Source organism: Mesoplodon densirostris, chromosome 10, assembly GCF_025265405.1.
Source record: "Mesoplodon densirostris isolate mMesDen1 chromosome 10, mMesDen1 primary haplotype, whole genome shotgun sequence".
Classification (NCBI taxonomy): Eukaryota; Metazoa; Chordata; class Mammalia; order Artiodactyla; family Ziphiidae; genus Mesoplodon; species Mesoplodon densirostris.
In genome coordinates, this window is record NC_082670.1 from 70,444,848 (window position 1) to 70,469,553 (window position 24,706).

At 59.5% G+C, this 24,706-nt stretch overlaps 1 protein-coding gene across 5 annotated transcripts in view; it reads right to left on the reverse strand.

The window, feature by feature from the left end:
* LOC132497068 (cadherin EGF LAG seven-pass G-type receptor 3) overlaps positions 1-24,706 on the reverse strand; it is a 40,086-nt gene that overhangs the window by 10,836 nt on the left and 4,544 nt on the right. For 2 of the 5 annotated variants that reach the window (XM_060109976.1, XM_060109975.1), the window contains exon 1: positions 1,229-1,301. In XM_060109976.1, the coding sequence (XP_059965959.1) occupies positions 1,229-1,251 (23 nt within the window). In that variant the 5' untranslated portion in view covers positions 1,252-1,301. Of the gene's footprint in view, positions 1-534; positions 898-1,228; positions 1,302-2,349; positions 4,096-5,441; positions 6,331-7,382; positions 7,584-8,076; positions 8,236-8,536; positions 8,653-8,907; positions 9,057-9,160; positions 9,278-9,712; positions 9,837-10,374; positions 10,455-11,184; positions 11,298-11,533; positions 11,709-11,914; positions 12,122-12,208; positions 12,336-12,560; positions 12,729-13,328; positions 13,504-13,827; positions 13,984-14,249; positions 14,446-14,678; positions 14,889-15,068; positions 15,164-16,501; positions 16,604-16,913; positions 17,098-17,413; positions 17,535-17,632; positions 17,775-17,927; positions 18,100-18,483; positions 18,601-19,156; positions 19,343-19,783; positions 19,954-20,043; positions 20,170-20,424; positions 20,589-21,100; positions 21,259-21,365; positions 21,455-21,794; positions 21,911-22,139; positions 22,366-22,795; positions 23,447-24,706 lie in introns of those variants that run through there. The other 3 variants (XM_060109973.1, XM_060109977.1, XM_060109974.1) reach the window with 3 other exon arrangements.

Genomic DNA, 24,706 nt, shown 5'->3' on the forward strand with positions numbered 1-24,706 from the left:
AATCTCACCTGGGAATAGATCTCCGGGAGGATCTCGCCTAAGGAGAAGCTCTCACCTGACAGGAAAGTTTTCACCAGCTAGGTAAGTTCTGTCCTGGGGAGAATCTCTGATCTGCCCAGTGGCTACCACCTGATTAAGGGAAACGATCTCACTTGGGAATAGGAAATCTGGGGGGGAAGGGGGGGCAGTTCTTACCTGGGGGAAGCTGTCCCCAAAATAGTTATCACTTGGGAATAGGAGCTCTTGGAGGGGGAGCACTTACCTGGGGGAAAGCTTTCACTAGCAGGGAAAGTTTTCACTTGCCAGGAAAGTTCTGATCTGGAGGGTATTCTCACCTAAGGGAAGCTCTGACCTGGGGGAGGCTCCCACCTGTAATGGGAGAAAACTCTCACCTGGGAATGGATCTCAGAGGGGGGAATCTTACCTGGAGGGAAGCTCTCCCCTGCTGGGAAAGGCTTCACCTGTCAGGAAAGTTCTGATCTGTGAGAAGCTCTGACCTACGGCGAGGTTCCCACCTGAGGGGCAGGAGCTCACCTGGAAAGGACCCCTAACCTGGATGTCTCCGTTGGAGGGTGGAGTGGAGTGGAGTGGGTGCAAGGACGATCCTCAGAGACTCTTGGCATTGCCAGCTCACAGAGATCTTTGAGCCCCGGGGCCCCTCCTCTGTGAGTCACTCGAGGTCTTTAAGGGCTGCCACTCCCGCCACCCCTCCCCCTCCCCTCGGTCGAACCCTTGCTTGGAGGGAGGGGCTTAGATCTTTGAGCCCTCCCTCTAGGAGGGCCCAGAGGCCAGAAGGGCCGGAGCGCACATTCCCGGACCAGTTGCATCCCTGGGTGGACCCAGGCCCCGGCTATGGACACTCTAGCAGCCACGTCCCGGGCCCCAACGCGCCGCACCGGCGCACCTCCTGGGCCGGGGCTCCTCCGCACACAGCCGCCGGGAGGCGGCCCCCGGCTAGCCCTCGGACGGCGCTCGAGCGGCTTTCCGCACAGCCCGCAGGGGCTGGGGTCGCGCCGGCTCCCGCCTCATCCCTCACTACGGTTGGGCAGCCGCCTGCAGAAAATCGACCAAGCGGTAAACCGAGGCGCGGCAGGCGGGAAATGCCTGCTCGGGACTCGGCGGTACCCTTTCCGAGCTAACGCAAGCCGGGCGCCTGCTCGGGGGCCAAGGGGTGGCCCGCGCCTCGCGGACTCGAACACTGGGAACCAGGGCCGCGCCCTGCACTCACCCCGGCGCTTCCGACAGCCCCATGGCGGGTGGGCAAACCGAGAGGCGGTACACCCCACAGCTCGAGCGAGCGGCCTCTGCGGCCCGAAAGGCGGGGCTGGGACGGGGGCGAGGCCTGAGGCGCGCTCTCAGGGGCCAATCCCCGGGCAGGACGGGGAAGGCTTGGGCCAGTCAGCGTTCCGGGGCGGAGCCTAAGGGGCGGTCTCCCGGCGCTGCGAACCCTGAGGAGGGAGATTTAACCCCTTCCTCCCCCTGCGGCTTGGCTTGTGCTCCCCCTCGTGGCCCGCCTAGTTCCCCTGCCTGAGCCGGTTGTTACCGCAGAAGTGGGACTAAGGACCCGAGCTGGCCTGGCCGTAGCCAAGTTCCCAGGTCCCTGAGTAGGGTGGGGCCGATACCACCAGGTCCCGGCTTTTTGCGGAGGGTCCCCGCGGGACGCGGAGCAGGATGTCTAGGGTTGCGGCTGGTGACCAGAGCCTTATCTCTCCGTGGGGTATCCAGGTCCATGGGGCCTCTCAAGCCTCCAGTTGAGGGCGGCACCCTCACTCAGGCTTTCCCCCCGAGACCTGGGATGTCTCTGAGACCGAAGGGGCTCAAAAGCCTCCCTCCAACGCTGGGCACGCAGACCTTAAAGGCTGCGAGGTTCCCCTCCCCCGCACATAACACTGGCCCGGCAACAGGCCCGTTCTGCCCGAGTTCTTGAGGAACGCGATGTCCTGGCAGCTCCAAGTCTGAGAGGCTGGCGGGGAGTCAGTGCTGTCAACGGGCTGAGGGCAGTTCCTAGGGTCGGTTTGAAGGCCAGGGCAAATGCCAGGTCAGGGCTGCAGGCCTTGCGGACTGAGGAAGCCATCATGTTGCTGCCTTGACCAGGCCTTACTCTCAGCACCTGTGCTCACACTTCAGGCCCAACCTCAAGGCGAAGGGACAGAATTCAGGATGAAAGAGATAGAAACCGGGTCCAAATCTCCAATGAAATGAGCTAAAAATAGCCGAATATTCTTGGGGAGGGGGGAGGGGGCAGTGCTCAGATTTCTCCCAAAGGTCAGCCCAGCCTGAATCATTCATAGCCACTCTCCTACCCCCCACCCCCAAACAGAATGAGGCAATAACCATTTTCTATAGAAGTTTATTCCCAAAACAGAGCGCGGCTTCACGGAACAATTTACACAGACAGGAAAAGGAGCCACTGGGCTGGAGGGGGGGTACCCCCAGAGAGGGGCATCTACAGAACCTAGGACATAGCAAGGACAGCCCCCTCTCCCCACAGCAGGCCCCTCAACCCTTCAAGGGCTGGGGTCACTCTGGGTAAGGAGAGCTGGGGTCCTGGCTGGCGGGATTTGGCACCAGTCAGTAAAGTAGAACTTTTAATCTCCTTGGAAACTGCCTCCCAAGAGTATGCATGAAGGAGGTGGGTGTCTGCAGGGACCCTCCACAACCCTGCATGGCCACTGTTCCCAGTGGGAAGAGGATGCCTACTCTCAAGGCCTTCTGGGCCTGCTGTTCAGCAGGAGACTCAGGGCTGACCTTTGGCCTGGGGCTAGGGCTAGGGGTTAGAAACCCCCTCAAGATGGCCAGGCTCAGGGTCCTCACAGGTGGGTCCTCCAAGCCCCTCTCCCACTTTCTCTACCTTTCACTTGTAAACGAAGGGAAAAAAACATTCTCAACTGTAAACAAAGTGTAAAAGTTCAAAGTTTTAAATTGTAAACAAAGTTGAAGAATGTTTTAAGTCTTGACCTGTAAACAAAGTAACAAAATTTAAAAGTCCCCAGTTCTGGACATCAGACAAAGTAATAAAAGTGAGAGTTTGTGAACAGGGTCCTAACAGTCATTTTTCCCTTTACAAGGGAATAAAGGAGGGATGGAAGAGTCACTTCCTGCAGCCCGGGTGCCTAGGGCCAGGGAGGCTCCTGTAAACATGGGAGGCAGTGGCACCTACATTCTGAGTCTTTAATTCCCTTGTTTTTGCTCCCCTTGCTCCCCCTCCTACCCCACCCTTCAGAATAAATTCTAGCAGGGGCAGTGTCAGGGAATTAAATGGCACCACAGACAACTTTTGTTCACAGCAGGGGCAGGGGCTGTGACCCCTCCATCCACCCGCTGCAGGAATGTCTGAATAGAGGCCTGAGCCCCTCCCCATGGGAGAAAGGGAAGCCTTGATCTGTAAACATGACATCTGCTGCTCCACCAGCGCTCCACAGCATCAGTCCTGGGTCATAAGGCAGTAAGTGGCAGGGACTCCACATAATAAACACACACATCCACGGGGAGGGGCGGCATGAGCGAGCCCCTGTGAGGAGGTCAGAGGACCCCTGTTTCCAAGACCAACCCCCAGTCCCAAAAGTTTGGCCTGTGGGACATCCAAGAAAAAGCAAAGACTAATTCTGCACTTCGGGCCCTGACAATATTCAGATCAACCGGGGAATGGGGCGGAGGGAGCATTTACCCCTCCTGTCTGAATAAGATGAAAGAACAATTAAATTGCCAGGGACCCAAATGGGGTGAAACTCTGCATCTCTTTCCCTCTGTCCCCCTCCCCCTCCCAGCCCAGCCTCAGAACCCCGGGAGACAGAAGAGCTGAAAAATAACATAAGCATATTTCTCTGGTTACAAAGGTACAAAACGTATAAAAGTCCTCCCTTCAGCTCCTTCATTCCGTGCACCTGTTACACACTTGCTCACATGCTCACAGACGGGCATGGACAGTCAGCACTGCAGCAGCAGAGAGAGCTGGGGGGCGGGGGTATAGGAGGCTGCCATGGGGTCAGCCCCCAACCCCTGGAGTCTCTTCTGTTAGCCCAAATCCTCCACCGCCCTCAGCTGGTCCTCACCTGCACGTCTGCCCCTCAGGAGTGACCCTCACTTCTGGGAACTCTGCAGAGATAAATGTGGAGATCGAAGGTGGTTGCTGAGAGTCAGGTGCCTCTGGATTCCCCCACCAAACCGGACCTGGGCAACCTCCCCCATCACCTTCGCCTCTCAGTCCCTAGCGTGCTTATGCCCACTCTGGGGTTCTCAGAGCACTTCACCTATTCTGGACCCCCAGACTCACCAGCAAGGCCCCTTGGCTGGCCACCTATATCTTTTCTCTAAGCACTTAGTGAGCACCTACTATGTACAGACTCTGTTAAGCACCTAACAGATTTTGTCTCAAAAATCTCCACACCTCAAAGAGTTTGCTACCACAGACATACCTTGCAGATGAGGAAACTGAAGCTCAGAGAGGTCAAGTGTGAGTCCAGAGCCTGAACCCCTGCTCAGTTACCCCAGCCCTCCCCCAACAGTCAGACCCTAAGGCTGGGCTGCAGGAGGACCCAGGTGGTGCTCACAGCTCCCTCTCATCCCCACCTCAGCATCCTTCCAGAGCCCTGGGCACCAGGCCCCCAAATCTCCTGCCCCTCTCTCCTTCCTGTCTTCTCCCCCAGCTCTGCTCAGGTTTTTTGTTGGTCTCCTGCCCCAAACCCAGGGTCTCCTTCCCTCCACCTACAGAAAGCCTCTCACCCTACAGACCTCCACAGAGCCTGACCTAGCTGTTCCTCCTTCTTAAAACTCAACTCTGCTTTTGGCTTCCAAGACCTGGTAATTCCTGGTTCCTCCCCACTCCGTCTCTGACTCCTGTACCCAGCTGCTTCCCAGGTATGTCTGCCATCCCCTACTCTGAGATGCACCGGGTCCCAACTCAATTCCTGTGTGTCCTACCCCACAGTGCCCATAGGCAGGAGGAACTTAACATTGACTGAAGGTGTAGGTGAATGAATGATTTCCTCTCAAAGTAAGTTCTTCAGCCTGGCATGTAAGGCACCTACATCCTGGCACTACTTCTGGTCCCTCCTTATCCCATACTACACCCTAAGCAAAGCCTCCCAAGCAAAGCCTCCTCGCCTCCCTGCTCCTTCCACATACCAGGCTACCTCCCGCTTCTAGGCCTTGGCTCCTACCTTCCCCCCTCCACTAGCTCAAGCCCTTTGGAAGGCACCTCACTCTCCTCCTTAGTCTAGGAGGTGCAGGCCCCAGTCATACAGCCAGCAAGTTCTTGCTAATCACCCCATTCGCTGCCAGATTTCTGCCCTCAGGCTGTGGCGCCCTGGCTGCGCAGCGCCTGGGGTAGCCCATGCTCTCTGCCAAACCCCACCCCATTCTGTGGCAGAATACAGGGCAGGGTGCGTGGGAGGTTGCCCTAAACTGATGGGGGTCTGAGCAGGTGGCCGGACCCTGCTTACTCTGAGTCGGGTGACAGCTCCGAGATGCTGTGGGATGTGGCAGAGCATGGCGTGGAGGGCCCAAGCGCAGAGGCTGTGGCGGAAGGTGTGGCAGTGGTGTGAGGGCCCGAGGGTGTGCTTGAGGACTGCACGGCGGAGGAGAGAGCTGAGGAATTGAAGGAGGCGAGGATGGAGGAGAGAATGTCCAGCTGTTCTGTGGAGGGGCCGTGGCTAGGGCCACTGGCTGGGTCTCCCCTAACTCTGAGCAGCTGTGGGGGTGGCCCAAGGCCTTCTCGCGAGGGGTGCCGGCTAGGCACGTGGTCCAGCCGCTCCCCTGAGTTCGAGCTCCTGGACAGAGAGTCCAGGGGCCGGGATGGCAAGAGGGGGTCCCTTGAGAGTTGCCGCTGGGGAGACAGGGGCAGAGGTGGGGGCTGTGGGTCAAGGTCCCGGGCACCATGGGGCGGGGGCAACGTGCTCAACCACTCGCAGGGCGCCCCTAGGTCCAGCGCATCCCGTGACCCAAAGCGGCCAGCCACGGCACCAGGGTAGTCCCTGGGTGGCTGCCTCCGTGGTAGGGTGCTGCCCCGATCCCTGGGCTCCAGACGGCCTGGCACGGCATCCAGGCGTTCCTGGGAACCTGGCCGACTCAGGGGACGCAAAACAGGGGCAGGGGCCTCCTCCAGTCGTTCACGGCTCAGCTGCCGCCTGAGGAGCAAGTCCAGCTGTTCTCGGGAGGAGTAGCGGCTGGCTGGCTGCGAAAGGCTGCCAGTGCCCGCTCCGGCATAGATGCGACCATAGGAGGCAGCTGGCACAGCACGGTGGCCCAAGGTGGCTGCACGGCACCAGGACAATTCAGGGGCGCCCCGGGTCTGTGGCACCAGCGGGTACTGAAATCGGTTCTTCAGGATGCCTGTGGGAGGAACAAACCGGGGACAGTGTGTGTATGGGGGCCAGGAACTCCCTGGGTCTAGGGATGCAGCAGCCTCTGGAATCCCTGTGACACAGGGTTGGGGGCAGAAACCCTTTGGGGAGGGGGTATAGAGGCCATTCCTGGGAATCCCAGAGAGGCTGCAGGATAGGGGTAAGAGTGAGGCAGTAATCCCCGGGGTCAGGACAGAGGCAGTCCCCGTGGTGAAGGGGTCAGGGCAAACCTCCCCCCAAGGTCAGAGGAGGTGCAGCCCACAGGTCCTGGTAATGCAGGCCAGGGTCAAAGAGGCAGGAATCCCCAGGGTTGGGGCAAGAGCAGTCCCTGGGGTCCCTGTGATGCAGGGGTGAAGGGAGAAACCCCTTGAGTTGGGACAGGGCCAACCCCTTGGGGCCCCTGTAAAGCAGGATAAGGTGGCAGAAACCTTCCAGGTTAGAGCAAAAGTTCTGAGATCTGGGGCCTCCCTGGTGGCGCAAGTGGTTGAGAGTCCGCCTGCCGATGCAGGGGATACCGGTTCGTGCCCCGGTCTGGGAGGATCCCATATGCCGCGGAGCGGCTGGGCCCGTGAGCCATGGCCGCTGAGCCTGCGCGTCCGGAGCCTGCGCGTCCGGAGCCTGTGCTCCGCGACGGGGGAGGCCACAACAGTGAGAGGCCCGCATACCGCAAAAAAAAAAAAAAAAAAAAAAAAAAAAAAAAAAAAAAGTTCTGAGATCTGGGGCAGAGCAGCCCCTATGGCCCCTGCAAAGCAGACTAGGGTTGGGGGAGGGGGAGGAATCCCCCGGGTTGAGGTAGGAGTGGCCTCTGGGGTCTCCGTGGTGCAGGCCAGGGTATGCGGGGCAGGCAATTCTCAGGTCAGGATGAGGCCGTCCCCTGGGACTGTGAAGCAGCTTAGAGGAACAGAAACACCCATATCAGAGCAAGAGAAGCTCTCAGGATCCCTGTGAGGCTATCTGGATTAGGAGGATGAAATCCCCTGGCTCAGGGCATGGGCAGTCCCCAGGGTCCTTGAGGCACAGGCCAAAGTCAGGGATCCATACCTTTTCTCTGGCGCTGGGCCCGACCCAAGGAGGTTTCATCTCCACTGGTCAGGGCCAGGTCCGGCTGGTTGTTGTTGGCTGCGTCCTTGCTGGTGTCCAGTCCCAGGCGCCTTTCAGAGCCCCAGGTCTGCAGAGCACAGGGAGCAGCCTCACATCCCCCCAGGGCTGGCCAGTAGGACAAGAGATCATTGCCATCCACATCTGTGGAGCCAGGGCAGATAATAGGAGTCACCCCAGTGACTCACAACCCCTGTGATCCAGACTCAGTGGCCCCCTAATCCTAATGACTTCTGAAATCTGGGTCTTTCTCATGGAGCAGAGGTAGGAATAGGAGAGTGTGTCTCAGAGATCAATGGAATCATCCAGTGAGGGGGATACTGGTAAGCTCCCCCTACTCTTGACTGGAGGTGGATAGAGCCTGGAGGTGGGGAAGAGGAGGGGCTGGAGAGATGACATGTCACCCTATAACATCCCTGACCTTGTTCTTCTGTTGCCTGGGCCACTCCTGGGTCTCTAGCCAGCAGAACTCTGCTGGGAGGCTGGATGGGGAGAGGTATGTGGGGGACCAGTGATGACCCCAGGTTCCCAATAAGTCGGTTCCAGGAATCTTCAGGGGATAGCAGGCTTTCTGAGTCACACCAAATGGAATATGGGGTATCTCTTGGTCGCCCATGGGGTCAGAGGGCCCCATCACCTTTGGGGTGTGTAAGGAGCCTCTCACTCTGGGCTGCCCGGCGGAGTGGACGCTGGAAACGCCCCCGCGTCCGGCCATTGTCCTCACTTTCTGAGGATGGGATGGACAGGCTTCTCTCCTCCTCCAAGGACAGGTCACTGTCAGAGTCAGAGTCTGCACCTGGAGTTGGGAGATCAGGAGGAAGACACAGTGGTGGCCAGGGGAGGTGAGGGACTTGGGGGTCTCAAGGAAGGCTATGGCAAGGGGGCTGGGGCCTTGGGGAGAGAGCTTGGAGTGGGGGTAGGGACAGAAGGGCTGGGACTTGCCAGGAGAACCAGGCCTGGGTGGGTAGATGCTTCCTGGGGCCGTGACCTCGGGGGAGCTCACCCCAGCATAGTCAGCTGCTGCTCCCAATCTGGGGCAGAAATGAGGAATGGGGGAGAGACCCTCTACCTCCCTCCTCCCTGGGCCAGGCTCCCACCTCCACCAGCATCTCGATGGAATATGGCCACATCCAGGTCAGTGGGGCCAGCGTGAGCCTGGAGGCCGTGGTCAGTGTGGTCAGCAGCCGAGCCATGTCGAACCAGGACATTGTCCCTGGAAATGCAGGAGCCCCCCCATCAAAGAGGGATGTGATGGGGTGCTTTGGACGCAGGTGTGTCCATGAGTAAACAGTCAGGTGCATGTGGTATGGCTCTGAAGGCACCCCTGGGTGTGTGGCAGGAGGTATCTGGGGCAGAGGCAGCAGCAGAGGCCCAGATGGCCGAGATGGGTGGAGCCACCCCGAGGACCTGGTAAAGCGGGGCTGGTCTGAGCTGTGTGCCCCCCTCACGAGAAGGCCCCTCCCCTCACCTGAGGTAGCTGCGGCCCCGCTGGCTGTCTTGGTCCTGGGTCCGGCCAGAGCGGGCACTGCTCACTGAGGAGATGGTGGAGGCACCCAGAGTGATGCGGATAAGGCCGCTCTCCTCGAAGAGGGCTGTGTTGTTGTAGGCCCCGGGGCCCTGGGGAGGTGGTGAGGACAGGAGTGTGAGCCAGCCTGGAGAAGCCTCAAACCCGGGCCTCCCGGGGCCCCCACCCTGACTCCCTGGCCCTGAGAGCCCCTCACCGTCCCAGGTGCTGGCCTGGCCTCCTCGGGCGCTGCCTTCCTGCCCAGACAGGCTGGTGTCCAGGCAGCCCGAGCATCTGCATTCAGGACACAGAAGATCAGCAGCACCGCCAGGCCCTGCGGGTCAGCAAGGATCATTGAGGGGATAGTAAAGGTCAATGAGAGGTCAGAAATGAGGCAGAAGTCAGAGTAGGGCCACAAGGGGGTCAGCTAGGGCTGGTGTAAGTCACTGTGGGTCAGCAAGTGGGATTGGTCATTGCAGATTAGAGTGAGGCAGTGAGAAGCTCAAGGGGGGACCCAGTAAGGGAATCCGGGAAAGTCAGCAGAGGCAGTGAGAGGTCAGAGTGGCATGAGTGACTGGGGTCAGTGAAGGTCAATGTGGACCAGCAAGCGGCCAGGAGCCTCAGCACTGGTGAAGGTCAATCCAGGATCAGCAGTAGTCTGGTGTCAGTCATCAGGTGGGAGTCAGCTCTAGGCCTGGGGTCAAGGCCCTGGGCCCCACCCTATTGAAGCCCCATCTGGTCCAGGGTGAGGGAGGGGCGCCAGAGTTACCTGGAGCCCACAGAGTCCGGCGTGGAGGTAGTGGAAGGCCAGGATGCTGTGGTTGACCGCCAGGAGGCCAAAGAGCCAGGAGGCACTGACCAGTAGAAGGAGCAGAAATGAGCTGCGAAGGGTCCTGCCGCGGGAACGTGAAAGGACACAGGACATGTGAGGGTCACGCAGAGCTCACACGGGAGACATGGGAGGACACGCAGGGTCACAAAGAGGACACACAGGGGATGTGGAGGGAAAGAAACTCACACAGAAACATGGAGGTCTCAGGAGGGCACTAGGGAAGTCTGGAAGTCACAGAAAGAACCAGGAGAGTACTCAGGGAACCATGAGGGGACACGGGGAAAGCAGACTGAAAGCGGGGGGTGGGGCATAAGAGAAAGCATGGAAGGTAGGTGGACATGCACGGGGCAAAGGGCAAAGTGAGCCACCCAGGCCTTGGGAGATACTGGAGAGACAGCAGGGCACAGCCAGACCTGTGGGGCCAGAGTAAGGCAAGGGTGCCAGAGAGGGACTACAGGCCAGGGCAGATGTGACTTCATCCCCCTACCCAGAATCTGGAGCCCAGCCTGCACCAGGGATGCTCTGGGAACCCCCAAGCCCCACCCAGGAGAGGACTGCCATTCTGGGAATCCCCCACTTCCTCCAGCCAGCCAACTCACAACGCAGAGGTCTTCTTGGCCTCCCTCTGTCCAGTGGAGCAGGATGTTCGGGCAGCGAGGAGAAACATGGTCCCATTCATCTGGACCCGTGGCCAGACATGTGGAACAGGGGCAGGGCAGAGAGAGACAGAGGTAGTGAAAGAGACAGAGAGACAGGGACAGAGAGACACTAAGACTCAGAGAGAGAGGCAGAACCAGTGAGAAACATATGCAGGCAGACACACACACACACACGTAAAATACATAGATCAAAAACAAAGAGAAACAGAAGAGGGGGACTTCCCTGGTGGTGCAGTGGTTAAGACTCTGTGCTCCCATTGCAGGGGGCCTGGGTTCGATCCCTGATCAGGGAACTAGATCCCACATGCATGCCACAACTAAGAGTTAGCAAGCCGCAACTAAGGAGCCGGAGAGCCACAACTAAAGGAGCCAGTGAGCTGCAACTAAGGAGCCCGCCTGCTGCAACTAAACCCAGTGCAACCAAATAAACAAATATATTTAAAAAAGAGAGAGAGAGAGAAACAGAGGAGCTTAGAATCATAGAAAAAGTCAGAGATAGGGAACGAGAGAGGGACTGAAAGATGGAGGTGGAGAGAGAGACAGAGGTAGGGAGAGGAAGCCGAGTCTCTGACCCCACACCTCCCACCTCCATGCCAGTTGGGCAGGAACAGAAATGGAGGCTAAGCCCAGGAAGCCTGCAGACTGCCACCTGGCACCCTTCAGCTGATACCACCACACCTGCTGCAGGGCCGCCTCCTGCGACCCCCCACCAAGGGGAGTGCAAGGTGGCACTGAGTGGAGGGCACTCACCATGATGACGAGGACGACAGGGCCTGCAAAACTCCAGATGAGGGGCTCGTGGATCGAGATCCAGCAGAAGTCAGGGTTCCCGTAGCCCTCGGGATCCAGACCAACAGCCAGGCCTGTGGGGGAGAAGAGATAGGACAGAGGGGATGTATTCTAGAGCTGCTGACTCTCACGTATGGGGAGAAGCTGGGGTGGGGGCAGAGCAGGCTCCTCCCTGAGCAAATGGCAAGGGAGATTGAGGTTGGTGTCACGATCAGGATTGGGGGCAGGGGCAGGGGCAGGGGTCAGGCCATGTGATGGATGGAGGTCAAGGGTCACAGGCCTGGTTGAGGCCAGTGAGCAGGGCCCTCACCCAGCAGCACAGCAGGGACGCCCCAGCCCAGGGCGTGGTAGAAGCGCATGGCGCCGCGGTCCACATTGCGTGGCTCGACCTGCATGCGGTAGAGGTGCAGCCCCTGCACGAGGAGCCACGCGAAGGTGCTGAGGAAGAAGTAGTGCAGGAGGATGGCAACCGCGGTGCACAGCAGCTGAAGGCAGGGTTGGGGGGCGTCAGGACCTCTCCTGCCACGCCCCACATCTGACACCTAAACCACTGCACCTGACCCCAGCATCCTGCCCCAAACCCTGGCCCCAACCTGAGCACCCCTGATCTCTGACCCTGAACTCTGGCCCCAGGCCTTCCTGGGCCAGGTGAGGTCATCAGGACACAGGTCCCCTGGCCCTGACCCTGCACCTGGTTTTGGGTCCTGTGGATCCCCAGCAGGAAGAGGAGCTCTGCCACTCCCAGGGCAGCAGCCACATTGGCATGGATCCCACGCATGTTGGATTTGAGGCTGCGCAGGCTCAGCAAGACGGCTGCGGTCAGCAGCAGCGCGGCCACAGACACTGCTATGACCACGTGGGTGAACACAGCCAGCAGCTCCAGGTCACCCTCCAGCCGCTGTGGGGACAGGGATGGTCACTGGGGTATTGGGCACTCCTGCCCTTTGACCCTCCCACTTCCTCGGGACTCTGAACACAGCCCCACCTCACGGGGAGAGGCATCCATGAGGACCCCGAAGGTGCCCGTCCGGCTGCAGCGACACCGTGCGTGGGACCCGTTCCTGTGCACCAGCTCACAATCCCGTGCTGTCCATATGCCGTGCTGGTCCGCCCTGTGGCCACAGGGCAGTCAGACCTACCATCCCCTCTGGGGAGTGCCCCATCGCTAGGCAGGGGTTTGTGAGAGGCAGTGGGAGGGGCCGAGGGTGCCTGGAGTTGGGGAGCAGCATTCCTCATGGGTCTGGGTGCACAGGGGCATTGGTGGGGGCCCCAGGGGAAGGCTGGGCCTCCCAGGGGCTACCAGGGGGACCAAGGGTTTCCAGAGTGGAGGTCCTCACGGGCCAGGCGGGTCCCACTGCACGCAGATGGCCTTGCTGCGATTCGCTGTCTGTAGCAGGCGGAACTCCAGGCTGATCGGGGACTCTAGGACACCCCTTAGGAAGTTGCGTCCATGGAACACAGCCACACTGACCACCGGGGAGTTCATAACAGGGTTCTGGGGAAGCCTGAGGAGACAGCCCACCTGGGCTTGGGCACTGCTGACCTCCCCAGGCTCTGGCTGCCCACCTCACTGTCTTCATGTCACTTGCCATGGCCCACCCAGAGTCTGAGATGCCCTAGAGTGGATGCTGTTTCTGAGAACCCTTTTAGCCTCTGTTGGGCTGCTTCAAGACCAGGGGTCCATGGCTTGGTTCTGCAGAAATGCAGCTGAGAGGCTTCGGACCCGCTGCCCACACTGGAGTCTGAAGCCCAAGCAGCTACAGACTTTGCCTCTCAGTGCCTTCCCTTCCACCCCTGGCTGACCTCCTTCAGTCAGCCAGTCTTTGCCTATCTCCATCGGCCAGTTTGCCTGTCTGTCTGGCTCCTGTATCCTTTATGTGCCTGACCCCAGCTGTGGCTCTGTGTCTATCTCCTCATTTGCACAACTGCCCAGAACATGATTCACACAGAGCCGAGCATGGACAAGGCTCCCAGAGTCATGGGCAGGAGCCTCTCTGTATGATTGTGAACCTGCTCATTTGTCCACCAAAAAAGGGGGTGCTAGGCTGGGGAGAAGCTTGCGGGAAGCCCAAGGGTGAGGAGCCTGGGAGTAACTCTACTCATACCTGGCACCCCGGCGCTCGGCCTGGAACTGGGCAGGGAGCAGCCCCCCTAAGGTGCGGTAAACCAGGAGGATGATGATGGAGATCCCAGGCTCAGGCTCGGGCTCTGGGGGGGCCGGCGGGGGGGCCACACTCGAGGTGGTGGAGTTCTCCATGCTGCTGCCACTTGTGGACAGAGCTGCCAGAGGAGGGGGGAGGAGTCACTGTCGGTGACCTCTGATCCCAAGCACCCACAAACGCAGCTCTGAACCCAACCCAGCATCAAGCATGGGAATCTCTTCCCTTTGCAGGTCCAGAACCAGGGTGGGTGCAGAGAGCAGGAGCCCATGAAGGACACATGGGTCCCCCCAGTGCTGGATCCTGACTATCAAGGCCTGGGCGAGATCACTTATGGTGAGGGGGAGGGTCTGGCAAGGGGAGAATTGACAGGAGGGCGACATGGCATCTGGCTTGGGGGGCAAGGAAACAGGATCTGGCCCATGGGTCACCCCAGGGCTCTTACCTTCAGGTGGGGACGGCCGTGGGGCCTGGGAAGGCAGCAGCACGTGCGTGTGAGGATCCCAGGCATCCTGGCCCCGGAAAAGGTTGCTGTGGTAACGAGGGTAGCGACGGGTCCCCCGGCTGGGACTGGGGTGCTCCATGCGGTCAATGCTGAGCACTGCCCGGGAGGAAGAGGGGTGAGACCCAACAAGGATCTCCCCCCTGTGCTGAGGGTCCCACTCCCTCCTCCTCCCATCCTGTACCTAAGTTCCACAACCCACAGCCTCCTTGCTACCAGTGCAGAGCCTGTCCCTGCAAAGCGCTGAGGGTGGCAGCACAGCCTCCTGCCACTAATGTTGACATCAATAGCCCCCAGCCCCTCAGACCTCCAGGTCCTTGCCCTTTCAAGGCCCCCGGCCCCACCCCACCCTACCCTCCACATACTGATGTTGGGTGTCACCAGCCCCACGGGATTCAGGTACGTGAGTTCCATATTCCTCGCGAGCGTGGCCGCGTACTCCTCCAGGTGCTGCACCAGCCCGGCGCTGCCTGGGGAACACCCGGGGGCCCGCTGCCCCAGCGCTGCCCACAAGTCCCCAGTCTCTGGAGCAAGCAGTGCAGAGCCGGCCCACAGCAGGTTCTGGGAGGAGGGAGGTGAAAGTGGGCCCAGCCAGGTGAGGATGTGTGAGGGGACAGGGCATGCCTGAGGGGTCTGGCCAGGTGCTCAGAGAGGTCCCAGTAGGGTATGGCTCTGGAGGGAACAAGGGGAGAGAGAGAGAATCCAGGGCCTTCACTTCCCCGGGGTCGGGAGGGGCCTGAGCAGAGAGGTGGGGGTCAGGGCCAGGGGATCGGGAGCCCAAGGTGTAACCCCACCTCATTGAAGTGGGCGTCTTGTGTGGCTGTCAGCCCGAAGCCCTGCTGGTGACTCTCAAAGGCCAACAGGTGGGCCAGCAGGCGTGCAGTGACTCGGACATCTTGGCTGAAGTAATGGTCAGTGTGGCCAGTCACCTCCCGTAGCCTCTGAGCCAGCTTCTTAGCCTCCACAGTATCCAGGACTGTCTTGTTCAGCTCTAGGCCATCCAGCTGCCAGGACAAAGATGGGGATGGTCGCTCTGTGGTCCCTTAGGCCTTTCTCAAAAGCCTCACAAGAAGGTCAAGGGCTGGGGCATGAGGTCTGGGGCCCAGCACAGGCCTGGGGAGACTGAGGCCAGGGCCAGAGCCAGGGCTGGTCTTGAGTGCAGGGCAAGGTCTGGGCAGTCTCACCAGCAGATTGAGTTCTCGAAAGGCAGGGGAGGTACAGTTGAAGAGGTCAGGCTCCAGCCAACCCTGGTCCTCGTCGCATAGCCGCACGGCAGCTCCTGAAGGCATTTGATCCCTTGTCAGGCCTGGGGCCTGGACACCTTCATTGAGGAGGTGACCACAGCACCCTCCCCTACCCCAGGGGGAGCTCTGAGGCAGAGACCAGGTAGTAGGCATCCATGGTTGGACCCCTGGATAGAAAAGCCCCAGCCCCTAGCCCAGATGGGCCCCAGGAGCTTGTCAGTCAATTCCTGAGGGGTCTATGGACCATTTCGAACCACCATGACATAAAGAAGAACACAAGGGCAGGACTGTGTGTGTGCATGTGCACCCAGACACACACACACAGGCCAGGACAGCTTCACAGACATGTAGCCCAGGGCAAGAACACACAAACCAATGCTCACACCTTCACACGAGTAGATGTGTGGCCCAGGACAAACACACAGATACACAGTGCGCCCCCAGGAGAATTTTGTGACCAAAATGAGGTGGGGGTGAACGTTCTCACACAAATTTTAACTGCCCCAGTGGTGACTTTGTTGCCATCTCTCCCTTATCTGTGAGATTGGAATTAGAGTTGAATGAGAATTGACCTGGGCCTTAAGAGAGCTTGTAGCCACCAGCAAGAGGCCCCCTGACTTAAACATAGAACCCCCTCCCCAAAAGACAGACACAGACGCGTGCACAGGCACAGAAAGACACGCACAAGAGCATGCACACGCAGACAGTCTCTGTCCAGCCACTGCAGAGACCTCAAGCAGCGGGAAGGGTTCTGTGAGGACCTCAGGCAACAGAGAGGAGTCTGTGGGGTCCTCAAACAGAGGGCAGGGGTCTTTCAGGACCTCAGGTAGTAGGGAGAGGCCTGCAGGAACCTCAGGAACTGAGAAGGGGTCTACAAGGACCTTAGGAAGTGTGTGTGTGGGGAGGGGGTGTCCTCAGGCAGTGGGGAGTGGTCTCTGAGGACTTTAGGCATCAGAGAAGGGCCCCCAGGGTCCTCAGACAGTAGGAAGGCCTCCAGGGGCTTCAAGAAGTTGGGAGTAGCTTTTAGAGACCTCAGGCAGTGAGGAGGGGTCTGCAGGGACTTCAGGCAGCAAGAGGGATCTGCAAAAGCTCTGGCAGTGGGAGGGGGCAGCGCACCTGAGCAAACACGTACCCCTTACCTGCACCCCGCAATCCTGCCCAGAAGCCAAGAGAAACAGATGGAGGCTCAATGAGGATGTGGGGAGGGACCCAGAGCCCCTAAGAGGTAGGGAGGGGGCCACATCGACCCCTACCCAACTCCCACCTCTTTGTAGGAACAAGGCCAACCAACTCAAGAAAAGAGGTGGCTCCAGCAAGTCAGAGGTCAGGCCTACCCCGACCCTCAGCTATTTGCCTGTCCCCCAGGTACTCACCCAGAGCCCCCCGAGGACAGGGCACTGAGGCCAAGACACCAAACTTGGTCTGAGGCCACCACACACCAGATCTCAGGGACTTGGGGCAGGCGTCATAGAGCACTAGGGAGGAAGGAGGCACTGAGCCAGGCAGCCAGGGGCTGGAGCAAGGGAAAGCTACATCCACTGCCCCCCACCTACCCCAGGCCCACTGCCTACCACTCTGCTGCTGGCCTCATGGGAGCTGGCCCATTAGATTCTGTGACAGGTCCTCAAAATACTTGGGGCAAATGTGGGAGTGCCTGGGTGTAAGTGGTCTCCCTCAGAGAAGCCTCCCGGAGCCCCTACCCAAGAAGCCAAGCATGCCATGGGACTTGGTGACAGCGTGCCAGAGCCAGCCCTCTATATATGGAGCTGGGTGGAGCCTGCTCACCCTGGCAGCCGCTGGCTGTCACCTCTGCAAAAGGACTGTCACAGCTGTTGCACTGGCGGCCAAGGGCTCCTGGGCGACAGGGGCACTGCCCACTGTGGGGGGCGCATGAACGTGAGGTGGAGCCCACAGGGTAGCAGTCACATGGGAGGCATGAGTCGCTGCCCCGCGGTCGGTAATGGAATTCCTGTTTGAGAATGGGTCAGGGGCCTGAGGTCAGAGGTCAGGGCTTAAGGTAGGGGTCTCAGGTCAGGGCTTGGGGAATGAGTGGAATCAAGGGCAAAGGGTCAGGAGAACAGTGCTCACAAGCCAGAAGGAAGACTGGCCTCAAATGAAACGTAAGAGAGGGGTTAGATGTCAAGGACAAGAGATGGCAGTTAGGTCACGGCATAGGGGTAAGAGGTCAGGGGCTGAATCAGGTGGCAGAGGTCAGCAAGCTGGATAAGAATCACAAAACATGTCTACAGAAGAGTTAAAAGGTCAGGGGATGGGGACAGGCGCACCTTGCAGTGACACTGCCCATTTGTCTTGTTGCAGTTGGGGTCAAAGCCCTTATGAACGTCGCAGTTGCAGGGGCCACACGTTGGGCTCCCCCACCAGCCCCGTGGGCACTGTTGGTCCATCCTGGGGTGGACAGTCACGTGAGACGCCTCCACCACATCTCAGTGACCCTCCCTAACTCCCACCAGCTCTTTCCATCATCTCAGCCCCCAGCCCCTTACCTGTGTTCACAGTGGTGCCCAAAATAGCCACCTACACAGTCGCAGGTATAGCCATGGGGGGCCCCAGGGAGGTGCCGGCATGACCCCTGATTCTGACAGGGGTTCAAGAGGCAGGCGTCCACACAGCCCGGGCCATAGTAACCTGCAGGTTGGGTCAGGGAGCTCAGGACACTGGCCACAGAGCATGGGAGGAAGCAGGCACCTGTCCTTCTCAGTCCCTGCCTCCTCCAGGCTCTCCAGGTCCCCCAATCTTCACCACGAGCCCCAGATCACCCTGCCCCAACCCAGGCCCCACCTGGCCAGCAGGTACAGGAAAAGGTCTGCCAGAGGTCTCGGCAGTCAGCATGGGGTGGGCAGGGCCCAGATGCACAGGCGTTGGTCACGACACAGCCAGGTTCCACGTTCACTCGGTGGCTCGGGGGAAGCAGGGCTGGGGAGCCCGAAGGTGTGGAACCAAGCCATACTCCCTATGGACACAGCCAGCAAGGAGTGAGACCCATGCCAAAGCACCTTAGCCCCAAGTCCAGCAGAGCCAGCCACCTGGTCTGATGACCCCTGACATGCAATTTCCCTACAAACCCTAGACCCTGACCCAATGATCCCAATTCAGTGGCCCCATGGGACCCCTAATCATGCTGTCCCTGAAACAGGCCTCTAATGACCCTTGATAATTTAAGCTAGACTCTCACCTCCAACAGCACAGAGAGGCTTGACCTGTCTCTGATGGCTCTGGGTCACCACTACCCCTATGCCAACCCCCGTGTGAATGCAGCATTTCAGGTCCCAAGGCACCTCTGATCTCTGACCACTCACCCTACTGCCCCATATCATGTTCGCATGCTGACCCTCACCTGGATACAGCCAACCAGACCCTTAGGAGCCTCCTCTTCACTGCTGGGGGGCAGGCCTCCCACATGGAGTCGCTTTACCTTCAGGCCCTGCAGCTCACTCCCCACCGCCAAGGTGTCCTGGAGGAAGGGGACAGTCAGCACTGGGGGTGTGGTGGGGACCTGATGGACCCCTGCCCTACCCCAGTGTCAGTCTTGGCCTTATCCTAGACCTTATCCTGCACTACCATGCTCTGTCCCTCTGGCCCAGAGGACTGGTCTGGAAATGAGATGCTCCTGAGTATGGAGGACCTGCTGGAGCATGGCGGACGGGTGACAGGAAGTTTTCAGTCCAGAGCTGGGCTCAGACTGGCCCTTCTCTCCTGGACCCAGAACAGACCCAAAAATTCCATGACTTTGATCTGGGAAGATCAGGAGACCAGAAGAGGTTTCCAGAAGTTTGGCAAAGTGCTAGCTGCAGAGGTACCCCAAGAGTAGGCCAGAAATCTGCGTAGCCTCCCTGACATGAGGAGGGTGTAGCAGGGTGGGCTCAGAGCGAGGACATGAGGAGGGGGACTCGGGGGAGAATATCAGACTATGTGCAATGGAGGGAAGTGAGAGGACTAGAGGTGGGGTCAAATGAGGTGGGTCTAGTCGGAAGGCTGAGAATGGACCACCCCAGGGTTAGAGGTCAGACCTGGAAGAGGCTAAAGTCCAATGAGACCATGAGGACATGGTGGCCCCGCCGGCCACCTGGCTCCTCCTGCAACTCCAGCCGCAGATCATGCCATCGGCCATCACTGACAGTCACCTGGTCCAGGAGGAGGTGGGCAGCACGGCCCGAGCCCCTGGTCACTGTCACAGACAGCAACCCCCGATCCAGCTGCAGGTAGAGAGGCACAGCCCTGGGGTCAGAGCCCCAAGTTTGGCTGGGGCTAGGAGTATCAGGAGGTGAGATCAGAGGGCTCAGAGGTCAAGAATATCAGAGGTCAGTACATCAGGGACAAGGTTATATTTGGCACATAGAGCACTGTGCCCAGGGACACTATGCAGCAGAGAGTGAAGTTAGGGGGCAGAGGTCAGGACGAGGGGTCATGGATTAGTGCAGGTGGCACAAGAGAGCTATGCTGGTGTGCTGCACCTGCAGAGGATATGATAGTGGGGAAGAGGGTCAAGGGCCCGGGTCCAGAGCAGGGTCAAGTATAGTCAGTACACCTGGCAGAGAAGTATGCTGTGTGACCAGGCCTGAAACCACAGGAATGTTGCTGGTGCATTAGAGATTGAGAGCTGAGGGTCTAGGGAGGGGTCAGGAGGACAGACACACCTGACAGAGGAGTGTGCTATGTGGCCCAGCCTGGACTTGCATCAGGACCCCCTGCTTCGCCCGTGTCCGAAATGCCAGCCCCAGGTACCAAGGCACAGACACAGCCATGTCATTTCCAAAGTCCCAGCTCAGTGTGCCGTTGCCACGGAAATGGTGGGGATGGGCCATAGCTGGTGGGATAAAAGGAGGAGGGTCACAGGCCTCACCTCAAGAACAGAATTTACCCTGCAGGCTCCTCCTGCCCCAGGCTGCCCACTCACTGAGCCGACAGTCTTTGCCTCCGAAGCCCACGGGGCAGTCACAGCTGAAGCCACCCCAGCGCTCTGAGCAGAAGCCGCTGTTCTTGCAGGGGCCTGAGTCACAAAAGTGCAGCTTGGCCTGGCAGCCTGGGAGGGGAAGGTACATAGAGGAGGTAAGAACACAAGGTGGTGGTGGGGGGCAAAACACAGAGGTCCAGGGGGGCTGAAAGTGGCCATGATCTTAGCCCCATGTTCTCTCAGCGGGTAGAATTGGTAGGACTCAGGTCCTAAAGGCTAGGCTGCAGCATTCTGCTTGCCAGGAAAGGAGACAAGGAGGAGATCAGATTTTGAGTTAATCCACATAGCTTTCCACCCTTTCCCTATGATGAGGACATGGCCTACCTGCCATGGTGCCGTTGTTTGCGACAAAGGATGCCATGTCCACTCGGCGGCCATCAATGTGCAGGTCCCGCATGCAGCCAACAAAATCCTTGTGGTTCACGGGGAAGTTCTCGGGAAGGTTGGGGACACCCCCCAGGAGCAGAGGGCCTGTCAGGTCCAGGGACCTGGGGGTCAGAGGTCCAGGTCATTGGTGGGACTGGGGCCAGGGTAGGTTTGCTCCTGGTGGGGGGCATAGGAAATGGAGGGGGTAGGACTCAGAGAGTATGGTGATTGAGTGGGGAGGGTAAAATCAGGCTGAGGAAGGAACTGGAGACTTACTTCAGTTGTGGGGGTGCAAAGGAGAGTTTATGATGGGCAGATGGTCTGGGGAAAGGTGGAAGAGGCTGGGGTTGAGGATGAGGATGAAAAAGGGAGGCATTTGGGTGGCTGGGGGTCAGGTGGGCTGTGGGGCATTAGAGAGACCGGGGGAGTGGGTGCCTGGGGACTGTGTGGGAGTGGGCAGTCTGGGCAGAACACAGAGAGAGAGGTTAAGGTGAGGTGGGGTTTCAGCATCCTAGTGGGGAGAGGGAAATACGGTGGTTTGGGGAAGGATGGGGATTTTGGTAGGCAGTATTGGAAGGCTTGGAGTGGGCTTTGGAAGGCAGAGGGCTTGAGGATCAGGGGCTGGGGGCCTCACTTCTTGGAGCTTGTTTGTGTGCCAGCAGCCGCGCATGAGTAGTTGCCAATCTCAGCACCAAACTGCAGAGCCACAGCCATGTCGCAGTCATCCACGCTCAGCACAGCCACCTTGTCCTTGGAGGGGCCCTGAGCACCCCCCAGGGCATCTGTCCGGGGCTAGAGACCCAGGCACACCACTCAACAGGACCCCCAGGGTGATCCCTGAGGGGCAGAACCTGGCATCCCAGCTCCCCCCATACTCCCATGCCAAGGGTGGTGCCCACCTTGTTGTAGTATCTCAGATGCACTGTGTGCCACTGCCCGTCATTCAGGCCCCCTGGAACTGTGGGGCTGACCACTGTATTGGACTCACCTGTGGGGTGGATGTGTATGGAGACTTGTCTGGAGCTGCTAAGTCCCCCTTCTCCTCCCACCCAGTCGTGAAGGCACAGCTACTCCCAGGGTGACCCTGGATGCATCAGATAACTCCCCCCACTGGTGGCCACGCTGGCTGGACCAGAGTGCCTTTGGACAGGTAGGAGAAGCACACACTTCGTGGAGAGATGGGCTTTCCCATAGGGAAAGTGGTCCTCACTGTTGTCTGTTGGGCGTGGAGGTGTGTGTTCAGGTGTGCCCGTGGGGCTTGCACCCCTCAGCCATCTCACCCATACATGCACGCACTCGCGCCCACACTAGTCCGTGGGGGCACCCACCGGTGGAATATGTGAGTCTCACTTGCCCAGCCACGAGCTCCAGGGCCAGGAAATCATGCTTCTCGTTCAGGCGCCCGTTGTAGAAGAGCAGCCCACTGGGCTGCACCGTGGCGAACCTGGGTGGGTGGGGGGGCGCGTCACAAGCCGGACCCCTCCTCACACCCACCATCCCTGTGACAAGAAGGTTTGAGGGAGCTCACCCAGGCTAGGGTGAGAGAGGAAGTGGTGAGAGAGGGAGGGGAGGGGGCGGTGTCCTATGGGACGCCAGGGTGGGGCCGTCAGGAATCTGGGTCTTGAAGGTAGTGGGGACCGCGTGCAGGCGCGCAGATGCGGGCGGGCACCTACGAGAGGGACAGCGTGAGGTGGAAGCGCTGCCGCAGGCCGCGGAACATGACGAAAGAACTGGGCGGGAAGGAGCGAGCCGCCACTTCGCAGCGCGGACCCTCGAAGGCACCGCCCGCCGGGCACTGGCAACGAAAGCCGCCGTCGGGCCCATTGGCGCAGGTGCCCCCGTTGCGGCAGACGCCGGGCACGCAGCGTCCGGCCTCCGTGTCTAGCTCGCAGTCTTCGCCTAGGGGTCAAGCCGCGGTCAGAGGCGGTCAAGACCGCGCCCGCCAAAGCGCCAGCGGGCCCCGCCCCTCCGAAGACCACGCGCTCCAGGCGAGCGCCAAGACCTCTGAAAAGTCCAGCTCCCTCAAGTGGGCAGCCCCTAGTTATACCTGACCCCGCCCTCCCTCCCCGCCTGGCTGCGACCACGCCCCTCCCATGGTCCCGCCCTGTCCACTACCGCGGACCTCAGGGCCCCGCCTCTGCCCAGGGCCACGCCTCCTTCGCTACCTCGGCCCCACCAAAGCCTCTATTTCTTCGCGGTCTTAGGCTCCCTCTGGGCCAGGTTCTACCGCTTCTGGACTAACGGCGCCCAAATCGACCCCGGTTGGCTCAAGAGTGGTGCCCAATCCTCACTTGCACTGCAGGTTCACCCAGCCCCGCGCCCTGCTCACCTGTGAAGCGCGGGCGGCAGACGCAGGTGTAGCCGCCCTCGCGCCGCGCGCAGGCGCCGCCATTGCGGCAAGGGTTGGAGTAGCAGAGATCGAGTTCCGTCTCGCAGAAGTCTCCCGTGAAGCCTGGGGGGCAGCGGCAGCGCAGGCCTGCGATGGGCTGGATGGGTCTGAAGAGCGTGGAGGCGGAGGCCAGGAAGGGCGCAGAGGAGTCAAAGCGCAGCACAGACACACATTTCATGTAGTTCTCACAGGGCTCGCGCAGGCATACGTTGTCGTCGAAGGGCAACACGTCCAGGAGAGAGCGGGCGGCAAGTGCGGCTCGGCGCACGTACAGCTGCTCCTGCAGCTCCTCGGAGCTGAACCAGGGACCTGCAGATCCAGCCCCGGCCCCGCGTGGTGCCAGCGCTGAGAAGCTCACGTTGAGCACGGTGCCCCGCACGTCTGTGTCGTTCTGGATGTTGAAGATGAAGACGTCCTCGGCGGGTGTGGCAAGTACTGCGGCCACGCCTTCCAGGAAGTGGCCTAGCAGTGGCGAAAGGAAGCGTTCCTGCCACATGTTCTCAAGACGAACGGTCAGGCTGTTGGCCAGCAACTCCTCCGTGATGATGATCACGCGCAGCACACACTGTGCCGTTACACTATGTAGCCCATCTGCAGGCGGAAGTGGGGGAAGTGGTCAGTCTGGGGTCAGCGGCTGCTCCTCCCTGGGACATAAGAGGGCTGGGACCAGTGACTGCTCAGTCCCCCAGCACCTCTGTGTTAGCAGGCTGACCATGCCAGGACACAAGGAGGTCTGAAGCTTGTGATCACCAACTCTCTCAGCATCAAGGTGTCAACAAGTTGCTGCTTCGTCTTGCCTCCCTCCAACACAGGCAAGGGCCTGAGCCAGGGATCAACCAACCCCCTCTCTGTCCCAACAGTGCCCATGGGTCAGCAAGTCATTCCTCCAAAAGCACACAAGAAGGTCCCTAAGTGATCAGTAACCCACCCTTCCCCACGTTATCATGGTCAGCAGGCCAATCAGGACAGAAAGAGGAACCAAGGCCACTGACCACCGACTTTCCTTCCTCTCATCCCCAGCATTGCAGAACCAGCAAAACATGCCCTCCAAAAATATCCCTCTAGGTCAGGGATCACCCATCCCCTATCTCTGGTCAGTCACCTGCTTTCCCAGGGCACTAGAAGGGTCCCTAACCCTGTGACCACTCAACCTCATCCCCCAGAACCCTGGGTCAGCAAGCTCCCTCTCTCCAGGAGGGCCTTGGACTCTGGCCTCCTCCTCAGCATCCTTGAATCACAAGCTGCCCATCACCCCAGACCTGGGTCCTGCAATTTCAGTGCCCACCCCCAGAAATGAGCATGAGGTGCTTATATGCCTTGTCTCCAGACCCTAGTACACACTGGGTGGCCAACAGCGATGGTTGTCCAGTGAATTGAGGGATGAATGTGCCTTCATTGGCAGTGCCAGGAGTCCATGCTCCAGAATTGGGAAATAAGCACTGGTAAAGTCTCTCCCAATCCCTTCAGCCTCCAGTATTCAGGACTGCAAGAGCTTCTCCTGCCTGTGCTCTCCTATGAGGGAACAGCTTGTGAAGGCCTGGGGACATGGCTGCAGAAAAGAGGTGGGTGGACCTCTGGACATTTCCCCAAAGGGCAGGGCCTTAGTCAGCCCCTTCAATAGCAGCCAGGTCTGCTCTCTGCCTGAGGCTGCCAGAGTAAACTGCTGTTCCCAACCACTAAACTACTGGCCTCCCTCTCCTCCACAGATGGGCTGAGGGTCATACCAGACCCAAAGTAACCCTTCATGTGAACAGGGATGTGGTGTGGGCTGACTGGCCTATGCTGGCTTCTCCTGGGACCTCCAGAGCATTACCCCAGGACCTCTAGCCTTTCAGAGGGAGGGGAGCTATC